This window comes from Kogia breviceps, chromosome X, assembly GCF_026419965.1.
Source record: "Kogia breviceps isolate mKogBre1 chromosome X, mKogBre1 haplotype 1, whole genome shotgun sequence".
NCBI classification, from domain to species: domain Eukaryota; kingdom Metazoa; phylum Chordata; class Mammalia; order Artiodactyla; family Physeteridae; genus Kogia; species Kogia breviceps.
Window position 1 is genome coordinate 67,026,171 of NC_081330.1, and position 14,622 is coordinate 67,040,792.

Here is a 14,622-nt window from a genome sequence, read left to right on the forward strand (position 1 = left end):
CTTTGCACACATATCATTTCATACATATCCAAATATGTCTGCTGGATAATTTCCTACAAGCGCAGCTTCTGAGGCAAAAGCTATGTGCAATTTTAACTTTTGATAGATATTGCCAAATTATTCTGTTGAGTCCTTGTCTCAATTGACATTCCACCAGCAATATATGAGAGATCAAACACAGTGTTAACAAAATTGCTTTTTATCTTTACCAATCTCACAGGTGGAAAATGGCATTTCAGTGCAGTTTTAATTTGCTTTACTCTTATTAAAAGTGACATCGAACATTTTTTCATTTAAAGAGGTACTGTTTTGGCTTTTCTGTGAACTGTCAGTTCATATCCTTTACCATCTTTCTTTTGGGTTGATGGCTCTTATTGATTTACAACACTTCTTCATATATTAAGGAAATTAACCTTCATTTATGATATGAATTACAATTATTTTACTTGCCTTTTGACTTTGTTTATGGTGTTTTTCTCCCAAGAAGAAATTTTTATGTACCTGAAGTTATCAACCTTGTCTTTTATGGATTTTGTATGATATTTAGAAAGACTCTTCCCACACTAATATTATTTTTTAAATGATAGATTAGATGTTATCACTGGGAAAAGCTAGGTAGAGGCTACAGGGATATCCTCTGTACTATTTTTGCAATTTCTTTGTGAGTTTAAAATTATTTCCACAATGGACTGATGTACGATAAAACAAATATAGTAAAATGTTAATTGCAGAATCTATGCAGTGTGTATAAGAATGTTCAACTGTACGATTCTTTTGACTTTCCTGATGTCTGAAATTTTAAAAATAGAATATTGAAAAAAGCTCCAAATATTTCTTCTAGTAATTTCACGTAGGAATCATACTATATTTTAAAAGTTGATTTTCATTTATTCATTCAAACCCAATTCTGTTTATTGGTTCTTAATAGAGATGATTATCTTTTACATTCTATGCTTGAAGGCCACCATTGTCATATCTTTCCAGTTTCCTTAATTTTCATTTTATGTTTTATTGTCCCAACATTTTAATTATCTTTCAAACTCTTTTCTGAATTCTTGCCAAGTTTTTCCTGCAAATTCTATTAACCACACAAAACGTCTTACTTACAACAAGTTCCAAAACACCATCCCCTTCATCAGCATTTTCTATAACAGTGGCTCCAAATCCAAGCTCTCGGATTAACTCGGCTATCATCGGGGGTTGTATGACAGCAGGGTTATATCTTACTTCTGCCTTCCCAGCCATCAGAGCCACAAGTACAGAATATATTCCTAGGAATATTGATAAGAAAAACAATTCAGATAACATTTCTCATAAAAATAATAATCTTATTATAGTTTTTTTTCATTTAACTGTGAGAGGATTAAGTGAATCTGGAGAAATTTATTTCTTAACTTTTATATAGTCTTGAACCCAAATCAAATAAAACTATTTGAAAAGAAGGTCTCATTTTAAAAAACTTTTTAGTATGGAAATTTTCAAATACATACACACACACACACACACAAAAGAGAAAACAACATAATAAACTTGATGTACCCATCTCTCAGCTTCAATAATTATCAATAACACTGGGCTGCTCTTGTTTCATATATATTCCTACCCACTCACTCCCTGCCCTTTACCCTGATTATTATGAAGCAAATCCCAGATATTGTATCATATGTAAATATTTAAATACATATCACTAAAAGATGACTCTTTTCTTTAAAAAAGAACCATAATACCATTATCAAACCTAAAATAATTCCTGAAAATCATCAAATATCCAGGCAATGTTCACATTTCCTCAACTGTCTTACAACTGTTTAACACTGTTTGTTTGTTTGCTTGAATTGGGATCCAAATAATGCCCATGAATTATAATCGATTGAGACCTTATCATGTAAATATAAAGTATTTTTAGAAACTCATAAGACAGAGTCCTAGAGAAAGGAACTCTTGTACTTAGGAAATGACTGCAGTTGTAGCAAAGAACCCAAGAATATACCAACGTACACATTACAATATTGCCAAATAACAGTAATTTCTTTCTCAAGTTTTATTGTCTGACACACACTAATCTAAAATGCTCTTATTCCTAAGAAAAAAAAAGTGCCACACAACTTAACAAAAAAGTTCATTTTATGGCAGTCATGCTGTTCTCTGGTGTAAGCATTTTGTTAACAACCATCCCACTTCTCTAGGCCAGCTACTGCTGTCACTGCCAGGAAGAAAATTAATAACAAGAAGCAGAAACGGCAGTTCTTTCTAGGAATCAGCAGCACTTGGTGGCTACCTGTCAGGGAATAGGGATCAACAGTCCATAGGTTAGCTCTGGGTTTTGACAAAAAGAAAAAAAATATCCAAATATTAATTTAATAATAGTTTTTAATAAGAAGAAAAAATATCTAATATAATCTAAGTTTTCTGTATAAAAGTGGTTAAAAAAATAAAATAAAATACTATTATTTTCTTTGGAAAAAAATAATGGTTACACACTGGGTTTTGTGGGTACCAAATAATTCAGAAGATCAGAACACAGGAAAGTATCAGTAATAAGAGAAGGGTATAGAGAAAGTAGGAAAAAAAATCTTCTTGCTTCAGTTGAATGTAATCTACAGCCAAAGAGAAAGAGAAAATCTGTTTTTTCAAGTTTCAAAAACATGTTCCATACTTATATAAATTATGGACAATTTTTAAAATTCTTACTTCAAAATATAATTAGAACTCTATCAATTCATTTTTAAAAATATAATGCAGATGAAACTGAGGGAAGACCAGTGCCACTTAATTAAAAAAACAAAAGTGAATGTAGTGACCCCAGCTAGGGCAGTGGTATGCCTAACTGGGTTAGGAGGAAGTAAAGGGGTAGTAGTAGGTAACTGGAAGTATCAGCTTAATGGATTAAAAAAGAAAAAAGATCTGTAACTGTAATTTGTAACAGGCATTGCTTGTCTCACGAGAAAGGCTATTTCTGAACTGCCCCAAAAGAGTTTGTTCTAAAATTAAACAGACCCCTTGAAAACTTCTTTTTGCTTTCATTTGCTTGCAACTTCCCTCCTGTTCTTTTTTAATCACTCAAAGTGTAATTTAGCCCTGACTGCATTCTAATTAGATATAATGGAGGCTGAAATGAAGGACGCGAGAATGACAGAATGCAAACAAGATAATATTGAACTGAAGATGGCTCTAGTGTATAACATACATTTTGTTACAATAATGTGCTGGCCTTTACATACAAGGTGATTCTACTGGCTACAGAATTGCATTATTAATGTACATACTTTGAGTTATTTCCCCAATAGGGGAGATAAGCTTATAATAATCATATGTATTCAGCCCTTCTGACTAACAGCATGTATCATTAAGATATCTTGGGCGAGGGCTGCTTGAGTACCAAACCTATGACTCAGGCTCATTAAACATACTCACATATCTTTATGGTTAACAAATCTACTATGCATACTGCAAAGTCCATTAATGTGAGTGCAAAATTATAAGCTAAAACATGTGAGTGTGACTGATTAAAAAAACTATAATGTAGAATGGCTTGAAGATGGTGGACGAGAAGGACGTGCACCTACTCCCTCTTGCAAAAGCACCAGAATCACAACTAACTGCTGAACAATCATGGACAGGAAGACACGGGAACTCACCAAAAAGATACCCCACATCCAAAGACAAAGAAGAAGCCACAATGAGATGGTAGGAGGGGCACAATCACAATAAAATCAAATCCCATAACTGCTGGGTTGGTGACTCACAAACTGGAGAATACTTATACCACAGAAGTCCACCCACTGGAGTGAAGGTTCTGAGTGCCAAGTCAGGCTTTCCAACCTGGGGGTCCGGCAACGGGAGGATGAATTCCTTGAGAATCATACTTTGAAGGCTGATGGGATTGATTGCAGGACTTCTACAGGACTGGGGGAAACAGGGACTCCACCCTCAGAGGGCACGCACAAAGCAGTGTGTGCATCGGGACCCAGAGCAAGGAGCAGTGACCCCATAGGAGACTGAACCAGACCTATCTGCTACTGTTGAAGGGTCTCCTACAGAGGCAGGGGGTGGCTGTGTCTCACAGTGAGGACAAGGACACTGGCAGCAGAAGTTCTGGGAAGTGCTGCTTGGCATGAGGCCTCCCAGAGACCACCATTACTCCCACCAAAGAGCCGGGTAGGCTTGAGGGTTGGGTCTCCTCAGGCCAAACAAACAACTGGGAGGGAACACAGCCCCACCCATCAGCAGACAAGGGAATTAAAGTTTTACTGAGCTCTGCCCACCAGAGCAACACCCAGCTCTAACCACCACCACACCCTCCCATCAGGAAACTTGCTCAAGACTCTTAGATAGCCTGATCCACCAAAGGGTAGACAACAGAAGCAAGAAGAACCACAGTCCTGCAGCCTGTGGAACAAAAACCACATTGACAGAAAGATAGACAAGATGAAAAGGCAGAGGACTATGTACCAGATGAAGGAACAAGATAAAACCCCAGAAAAACAACTAAATGAAGTGGAGATAGGCAAGCTTCCTGAAAAAGAATTCAGAATAATGATAGTGAAGATGATCCAGGATCTTGGAAAAAGAATGGAGGCACAGATCGAGAAGACGCAAGAAATGTTTAAAGAACACCTAGAAGAACTGAAGAACAAACAAACAAACATGAATACAATAACTGAAATGAAAATTACACTAGAAGGAATCAATAGCAGAATAACTGAGGCAGAAGAACAGATAACTGACCTGGAGGACAAAATGATGGAAATCACTGCCGTGGAACAGAATAAAGAAAAAAGAATGAAAAGAAATGAAGTCAGCCTACGAGACTTCTGAGACAACATTAAACACAACAACATTTGCATTATAGGGGTCCCAGAAGGAGAAGAGAGAAAGGACCCAAGAAAATATTTGAAGAGATTATAGTCAAAAACATTCCTAACATGGGAAAGGAAATAGCCACCCAAGTCCAGGAAGTACAGAGAGTCCCATATAGGATAAACCCAAAGAGAAACACGCCGAGACACACAGTAATCAAACTATCAAAAATTATAGACAAAAAAAAATTATTGAAAGCAGCAAGGGGAAAACGACAAATAACATACAAGGGAACTCCCATAAGGTTAACAGCTGATTTCTCAGCAGAAACTCTACAAGCCAGAAGGGAGTGGCATGATATACTTAAAGTGATGAAAGGGAAAAACCTACAACCAAGATTACTCTACCCAGCAAGGATCTCATTCACATTTGATGGAGAAATCAAAAGCTTTACAGACAAGCAAAAGCTAAGAGAATTCAGCACCACCAAACCAGCTCTAAAACAAATGCTAAAGGAACTTCCCTAAGTGGGAAACACAAGAGAAGAAAACGACCTACAAAAACAAACCCAAAACGATTAAGAAAATGGTAATAGGAACATACACATTGATAATTACCTTAAACGTGAATGGATTACATGCTCCAACAAAAAGACACAGGCTCATTGAATGGATACAAAAACAAGACCCATTTATATGTTGTCTACAAGAGACCCACATCAGACCTAGGTACACATACAGACTGAAAGTGAGGGGATGGAAAAAGATATTCCATGCAAATGGAAATCAAAAGAAAGCTCGAGGGCTTCCCTGGTGGCGCAGTGGTTGGGAGTCCACCTGCCGATGCAGGGGATACGGGTTCGTGCCCCGGTCCGGGAAGATCCCACATGCCGTGGAGCGGCTGCGCCTGTGAGCCATGGCCGCTGAGCCTGCGCGTCCGGAGCCTGTGCTCTGCAACGGGAGAGGCCACAACAGTGAGAGGCCCGGGTATCACAAAAAAAAAAAAAAAAAAAAAGAAAGCTCGAGTAGCAATACTCATATCAGATAAAATGGACTTTAAAGTAAAGAAATGTTACAAGAGACAAGGAAGGACACTACATAATGATAAAGGCATCAATCCAAGAAGAAGATATAACAATTATAACTATATATGCACCCAACATAGGAACACCTCAATATATAAGGCAACTGCTAACAGCCGAAAAAGAGGAAATTGACAGTAACACACGAATAGTGGGGGACTTTAACACCTCACTTACACCAATGGACAGATCATCGAAACAGAAAATTAATAAGGAAACAGAAACTAAATGACACAATAGACCAGATACATTAATTGATATTTATAGGACATTCCATCCAAAAAGAGCAGATTACACTTTCTTCTCAAGTGCACATGGAATATTCTCCAGGATTGATCACATCTTGGGTCACGAATCAAGCCTCAGTAAATTTAAGAAAATTGAAATCATATCAAGCATCTTTTCTGACCACAACCCTATGAGATTAGAAATGATTCACAGGGAAAAAAACATAAAAAATACAAACACATGGAGGCTAAACAATACATTACTAACTAAGAGATCAATGAAGAAATCAAAGAGGAAACCAAAAAATACCTAGAGACAAATGACAATGAAAACACAATGACCCCAAAACTATGGGATGCAGCAAAAGCAGTTCTAAGAGGGAAGTTTATAGCTATACAAGCCTACCACAAGAAACAAGAAAAATCTCAAATAAACAATCTAACCTTAAACCTAAAGGAACTAGGGAAAGAAGAACAAACAAAACCCAAATTTGGCGGAATGAAAGGGATCATAAAGATCAGAGCAGAAATAAATGAAATAGAAACAAAGAAAACAGCAAAGATCAATAAAACTAAAAGTTGGCTCTCTGAAAAGATAATCAAAATTGATAAATCATTAGCCAGACTCATCAAGAAAAAGAGGGAGAGGACTCAATAAAATTAAAAATGAAAAAGGAGAAGTTACAACAGACACCACAGAAATACAAAGCATCCTGAGAGACTACTACAAGGAACTCTATGCCAATAAAATGGACAACCTGGAAGAAATGGACAAATTCTTAGAAAGGTATAACCTTCCAAGACTGAACCAGGAAGAAACAGAAAATATGAACAGACCAATCACAAGTAATGAAACTGAAACTGTGATTTAAAATCTTCCAACAAACAAAAGTCCAGGACCAGATGGCTACACAGGTGAATTTGTCAAACATTTAGAGAAGAGCTAACACCAATCCTTCTCAAACTCTTCCAAAAATGTGCAGAGGAAGGAACACTCCCAAACTCATTCTATGATGCCACCATCACCCTGATACCAAAACCAAACAAAGACGTCACAAAGAAAGAAAACTACAGGCCAATATCACTGATGAACATAGATGCAAAAATCCTCAACAAAATACTAGCAAACAGAATCCAACAATACATTAAAAGGATCACACATCATGATGAAGTTGGATTTATCTCAGGGATGCAAGGATCCTTCAATATATGCAAATCAATCAATGTGATACACCATATGAACAAATTGAAGAATAAAAACCATATGATCATCTCAACAGATGCAGAAAAAGCTTTTGACAAAATTCAACACCCATTTATGATAAAAACTCTCCAGAAAGTGGGCATAGAGGGAACCTACCTCAACATAATAAAGGCCATATACAACAAACCCACAGCAAACATCATTCTCAATGGTGAAAAACTGAAACCATTTCCTCTAAGATCAGGAACAAGACAAGGATGTCCACTCTTGCCACTATTAATCAACACAGTTTTGGAAGTCCTATTCATGGCAATCAGAGAAGAAAAAAAAAATAAAAGGAATATAAATTGGAAAAGGAGAAGTAAAACTGTCACTGTTTGCAAATGACATGATACTATACATAGAGAATCCTGAAGATGCCACCAGAAAACTACTAGAGCTAATCAATGAATTTGGTAAAGTTGCAGGATACAAAATTAATGTACAGAAATCTCTTGCATTCCTATACACTAACAACAAAAGATCAGAAAGAGAAATTAAGGAAACACTCCCATTTAGCATTGCAAGAAAAAGAATAGAATACCTAGGAATAAACTTACCTAGAGAGACAAAAGACCTGTATGCAGAAAACTATAAGACACTGAAGAAAGAAATTAAAGATGATACAAACAGATGGACAGATATACCATGTTCTTGGATTGGAAGAATCCACATTGTGAAAATGTCTCTATTACCCAAAGCAATCTACAGATTCAATGCAATCCCTATCAAATTACCAATGGCATTTTTTTTTTATAGAACTAGAACAAAAAATCTTAAAATTTGTATGGAGACACAAAAGACCCCGTATCGCCAAAGTAGTCTTGAGGGAAAAATACGGAGCTGGAGGAATCAGGCTCCTTGACTTCATAGTATACTATAAAGGGACAGTAATCAAGACAATATGGTACTGGCACAAAAACAGAAATAGAGATCAATGGAACAGGATAGAAAGCCCAGAGATAAACCCACACACCTATGGTTAACTAACCTATGACAAAGGAGGCAAGGATATACAGTGGAGAAAAGACAGTGTCTTCAATAATTGGTGCTGGGAAAACTGGACAGCTACATGTAAAAGAATGAAATTAGAACACTCCCTAACACCATACACAAAAATAAACTCAAAATGGATTAGAGATCTAAATGTAAGACCGGATACTATAAAACTCATACAGGAAAACATAGGAAGAACACTCTTTGACATAAATCGCAGCATGATCTTTTTTGATCCACCTCTTAGAGTAATGGAAATAAAACCAAAAATAAACCAATGGGACTGAATGAAAGTTAAAAGCTTTTGCAAATCAAAGGAAACTACAAACAAGACAAAAAGACAACCCTCAGAATAGGAGAAAATATTTGCAAACAATTCAAGTGACAAAGGATTAATCTCTGAAATATACAAGCAGCTCATGCAGCTCAATATCAAGAAAAACAAACAACCCAATCCAAAAATGGGCAGAAGACCTAAATAGACATTTCTCCAAAGAAGATATACAGATGGCCAACAAACACATGAAAGGATGTTCAACATCGCTAATCATTAGAGAAATGCAAATCAAAACTACAATGAGGTAACACCTCACACCAGTCAGAATGGCCATCATCAAAAAATCTACAAACAATAAATGCTGGTGAGGCTGTGGAGAAAAGGGAACACTCTTGCACTGTTGGTGGGAATGTAAATTGATACAGCCACTATGGAGAACAGTATGGAGGTTCCTTAAAAAAGTAAAAATAGAATTACCATGTGACCCAGCAATTTCACTACTGGGTATATACGCAGAGAAAACCATAATTCAAAAAGACACGTGCACCCCAATGTTCCTTACAGCACTATTTACAGTAGCCAGGTCATGGAAGTAACCTAAAGGCCCATCAACAGACAAATGGATAAAGAAGATGTGGTACATATGTACAAAGGAATATTACTCAGCCATAAAAAGGAATGTAGAGATGTGGATAGATCTAGAGACTGTCAAACACAGTGAAGTAAGTCAGAAAGAGAAAAACAAATATCGTATATTAATGCATATATGTGGAATCTAGAAAAATGGTACAGATATACCAGTTTGCAGGGCAGAAGTTGAGAAAGATGTAGAGAAAAACATATGGACACCAAGGGTGGAAAGTGGTGAGGGGGTGGTGGTGTGATGAATTGAGAGATTGGGATTGACATATATACACTAATATGTATAAAATGGATAACTAATAAGAACCTGCTGTATAAAAAATAAAATTAAATTTAAAAATTAAAAAATATAGATATATTATAGCTATTCTATGAATTTGTAACCTAAAATGATGACTTGTACACAATATTAAGTAACTTTTGAACACTTTTACTGCAAGCAAAGAACAGTGATCAAATTGTTGGAAGAGAACAATTCTAAACAAACTTGGCTTTGGTCCACTGTGGGTATAGTAATATTGAAACTTATGGATTGTAGTTGTTAGTTTTAAGCATAGCTTTATCAGAAAATTCATGTTTCTTAACATCCATTGTAGCCAAGGTCCATAAAGAATAGTAATCTTATGTATTTCCTTCTGCTATTTGACTACAAACTTCATTGATATTAAAATGTGGCCATGAGGTAAACATGAGAGGAACTATATCTAAGGGAACAAAACACTAACAAAAACTGGTTGTCAGGAAGTCAAGGTTGTCCTGCAAATCACTGATAGTCTTTATGAGGCCTTGGCATGGTTACATGTAAACATGGTTACATGTAAAGACCATGTAAGCATGGTCTTTATGAGGCCTTTACAAGGTTACATGTAACCATGTAAACATGGTTACAAAACACATAAGAGGACAAAAGGGACAGAGTCCTCAAACTAGTACATAAAATAACAGGCTTTAAGAGTGCCTTACCTTCTTCTCGTCTTAAATTCCGTTCAATGTTTGCTACACAGGAAGCACAAGTCATACCAGTGACCTGTACGTAACACTTAGATGAAGTCTTTGCCTCCTCTTTGTAATGAATTGGTGTCATCATTTTGGTATGAAATTCATTAGTTGAGGTCAAAAGTGGCATTTCCGATGAGGACTGAGCTATTACTACCAGTGGCTCATTTGTATCTGGTGGACAGGAAAAGATTCTTTTCATTTGAGGTATTCTCCAGCTGCATCCTTGTCACTCATCACAATCCACACCTTCTGGCACTGTCAATCCACTCCTTTAAAACTGTCATGGACCTAGAGCCCAGTGCAATATTATCTCTACACTTTCTAGGAAGTGACTTCCAAGTTCAACACTGCCCATCCCAATTCTCGGGAAAATCTGAAGTAATTGAATAAACAAAACTTTACATCAATATCTTCAAGCCATTATCTCTACCCCAAACCGGAGTAGACAATGGTTTGTTAATAGATAGCTCTTATTTTTATCATTATGTTAACGATTTACATACTGGCAGTAAAGCAATTCGTGATATAGTAAGTGGAACCAAAAGCAGTTGGCAAAACAGCACTGAAGTATAATGTCATTTAAAAATTGTTAGAGTGTATATATGAGAACCTGCAAAAGAAAGCCTAGGAGGGTACATACCAAACTATTAATGGTGGCTCCTTCTGGGGAATGGGGTTAAAGCAGGAACAGAATAACAGACAGATGAACAAACTTCCTCTACAGACAATTCTGTATGTTTGAACTTTTAACACCAATATATCGTATTGTTAAAATTAAAATGCCTTTGTGGACAATGGAAGAAGAGGCAAGGAATGTCAGCAGTAACCTTCATTTTTCGCAAAGGAGTGTTCAGAGACTCTTTCCGTAGAATGTTTATGGACTGTGAAACAGTGGAAAGTTTCTGTCATCCCAGAAGCTCCCCTGCAGTCTCAGAAAAGTTGCTATTCTGTTTCACTTTATCCACTGCAGTATTAATCACCTCCCAAGAAGGGAGAAAGTATTCCCTTTTGCACATCCATGTATCAATACATGCAAAGAAGCGAGAGTTTCTACTCTCCTGCACAGATAAGGAGGAAAAGAAGTGATGTGGAAATTTCCACTAACCTAACTTGTTATTTCTTCCCCTTGGGCAAAAAACTGGTTCAGGTCTGTTTGGCTAGCCCACAGAGGAAAGCTTGCATAGCAGAGTTGGGTTTTAGGGTGCTGAAAAAGGGCATCTTTTGAAGAAACTTTAACAAAAGCCTTACCATTTCCCTAATGAATAATGATCTAGACTTATCAAATCAGTTATAATAATGGCTCTTAAATTTTAACCCACATACCATCACCTGGGAGATCTTGTTAAAATGCAGGTTCTGATTCAGTACATTTAGGGTGGGGCCTGAGACTCTACTTTTCCAACAAGCTTCCAGGTGATGGCAGTACTGTCAGTCTGAGTAGAGCAAAGGACACTCTGAATAGCAAAGGACAAGATTCTCCCCATTCGGAAATTAGTCAGTCTCTGGTCTTAAGTGGATCAGTTCAGAAAATGATATTCATTCAGATTATGAGAGCATTATTTAGAACAAAGAGGACAAAATTTACCAAATAGTACCAAAAATTCAAAAAGGAGGCTCATTTGCCCAAAGGAAATAGCTTTGCTTTGAAAAAAAACATTATTTTAATCTAGCCAGGAGCTTATTCATTCTCTCATAATTACTGTCAAGACTTAACTTTGAACTTGGACAATGAAAAAAAAAGTTTATACTACCAATTACTTTAAGTCTTGTTCCAGAGTAATTTAGTTCTTTCAGGTACCAGAAGTAACCTAAATACCATCTACAATTTTCACACTCTAGAAGTACAGTATTAAATTAAAATAAGTCATAGAGGTGATGCCTTTTTTTTTTTTGGTTGCATTGAGTCTTTGTTGCTGTGTGTGGGCTTTCTCTAGTTGCAGTGAGCAGGGGCTATTCTTCATTGCTGTGTGTGGGCTTCTCATTGCGGTGGCTTCTCTTGTTGTGGTTGTGGCTCACGGGCTCTAGAGTGCAGGCTCAGTAGTTGTGGCCCACGGGCTTAGTTGCTCCGTGGCATGTGGGATCTTCCCAGACCAGGGCTCAAACCCATGTCCCCTGCATTGGCAGGCAGATTCTTAACCACTGCGCCACCAGGGAAGCCCCGAGGTGATCCCTTTTAGCTACATTGGCAAGACTTCTCAACAAAGATTCATAAAATTGTGACCTTTACCCCAGCGAGTGTGGCAAGAAGAGCAAAACCTTCCATCTTCCACAGAGGCAGTACAGGTGTTATAAAGCCACAATGAATTAAATGGCTAGTTTCTTTAAATTAGCTTTTCTATAAGCTGTAGCCAGTACTTATGCCTAAATGAATTCAAAAGGAAGGCTGACTCTCCTGCACTTGAGGCAACAATCAGAAAAGATTCCAAAAATTTGAAGAAAGGGTTTCCAATCTGATCCCCAAAACTGGCAGGTTCAGTCTAAAGTAATATGAAGAATAAATACATAATCAGAAAATGGCTTAAAAACAATTATAAACATCATGTCTGCAACTTACTCTCAAATGATTCAGAAAAAGGTATATACGTGTGTGGGTAATGTGTGTTTGAATATATGTCTCTGTCGACAGAGAAAGAGAATGATAAAACAAATGTGGCAAAATATTAACAACTGTGGAATCTGAGTGAAATTGGTAAACAGGAATTCTTTGTACTATTCTTGCAGCTTTTCTGTAAGTTTGAAATTAAAGATTAAAAAGTTACAAAAAAGGAAAAGGAATTTGCATATTGTGTTTGCTTTAATTGGTTAGTGAAGACAACTTCATATACTATGTCTTTTTAAGAGAATGATGAGATTGATGGTCATGATAAAAAACACCTCCCATTTTTCTCACTACCTCCTTTAACATTTATGGCCCACCCAGGACTGGTATGACATGAAGGTGAAATGCACTGATCCCTGTACCTCTAGGAACAGGTCAGAGTGGCAGACTGTGAAGTCTGGATCACCACTGACACTGGCATTCAGAAAATAGGGAGCCACAATTCTGGTGGCATCTTAAACTCTGATCTCTAGCAGAACACCAGTGCAGTCATTTGTTATCAACCAGATATATATATATATATATATTCTTTTCCAGACATATATCATCTTTCTCAGATTCTTTTACATTATAGACTATTACAAGATATTGAATATAGTTCCCTGTGCTATACAGGTCCTTGTTGTTTATCTATTTTATATATAGTAGTGTGTATCTGTTAATCCCAAATTCCTAATTTATCTCTCCCCTGCTTTCCCCTTTGGTAGCCGTAAGTTTTTTTCTCTATGTCTGTGAGTCTGTTTCTGTTTTGTAAATAAGTTCATTTGAATCATTTTTTTAGATTCCACATATAAGTGATATCATATGATATTTGTCTTTGACTCACTTCACTTAGTATGATAATTTCTAGGTCCATCCATGTTACTGCAAATGACATTATTTCATTTTTTATGGCTGAGTAGTATTCCAGTGTGTGCGCGTATTCACGCATGTGTGTGTGTGTATCTTTTTTAAGGCACAAGAATCTTGGTCTTTTGAGATCTTCTTTATCAAAGTGAGACTCCTAAGTGAGAATATAAAATGGTGCAGCCATTTTGGAAAACAGCTTGGCAGTTACTGAAAAAGTTAAACATATTCACCATATGACCTAGAAATTCCACTCCTAGTATATACTCAGGAGAAATAAAAACATATATTCATGCAAAAACTTGTAACAAATGCTCATCACAACATTATTCATGATAGCCAAGGAGTGGAAACAACCCAAATCTCCATCAACTGATGAATGGAGAGACAAAATGATGTATATGCATACAATGGTATACTATTCAGCAATAAAAAGGAATGAAGTACTGATACATATCACAAACATGGATGAACGTTTGTTATCTTGAAAACATTATGCTAAGTGAAAGACGTTAAATACAAAGGGACAAATATTCTGACTCCATTTATATGGTACTTAGAGTTGTCAAATTCATAAAGCCAGGAAACAGAACAGTAGATAAAAGGGGCTGGGCTAGGGGGAGGTGAAGGGGAAATGGGGAGTGACTGCTAACCAGTATGGGGTTTCTTTGGGAGGCTGATAAAAATGTTCTAAAATTACATAATGGCAATGGCTGCAAATTGCTGTGAATATACTAATAACCACTGGATTGTGTACTTTAAAAGGGTGAATTTGCTTCCCTTCCCTGGTGGCGCAGTGGTGGAGAGTCTGCCTGCTGATGCAGGGGACACGGGTTCGTGCCCCGGTCCGGGAAGATCCCACATGCCGCGGAGCGGCTGGGCCCGTGAGCCGTGGCCACTGAACCTGCGTGT

General features: G+C 36.9%; 1 protein-coding gene across 7 annotated transcripts in view; it reads right to left on the minus strand.

Moving 5' to 3' along the window:
- Positions 1–14,622, minus strand: part of ATP7A (ATPase copper transporting alpha) — a 147,905-nt gene that overhangs the window by 42,378 nt on the left and 90,905 nt on the right. For 5 of the 7 annotated variants that reach the window (XM_067022991.1, XM_059050748.2, XM_067022988.1 and 2 more), the window contains 2 exons: positions 10,230–10,436; positions 1,108–1,271 (listed from right to left, as the gene is read on the minus strand). In XM_067022991.1, the coding sequence (XP_066879092.1) occupies positions 1,108–1,271; positions 10,230–10,436 (371 nt within the window). The remainder of the gene's footprint in view (positions 1–1,107; positions 1,272–10,229; positions 10,437–14,622) is intronic. The other 2 variants (XM_067022992.1, XM_067022990.1) reach the window with 1 other exon arrangement.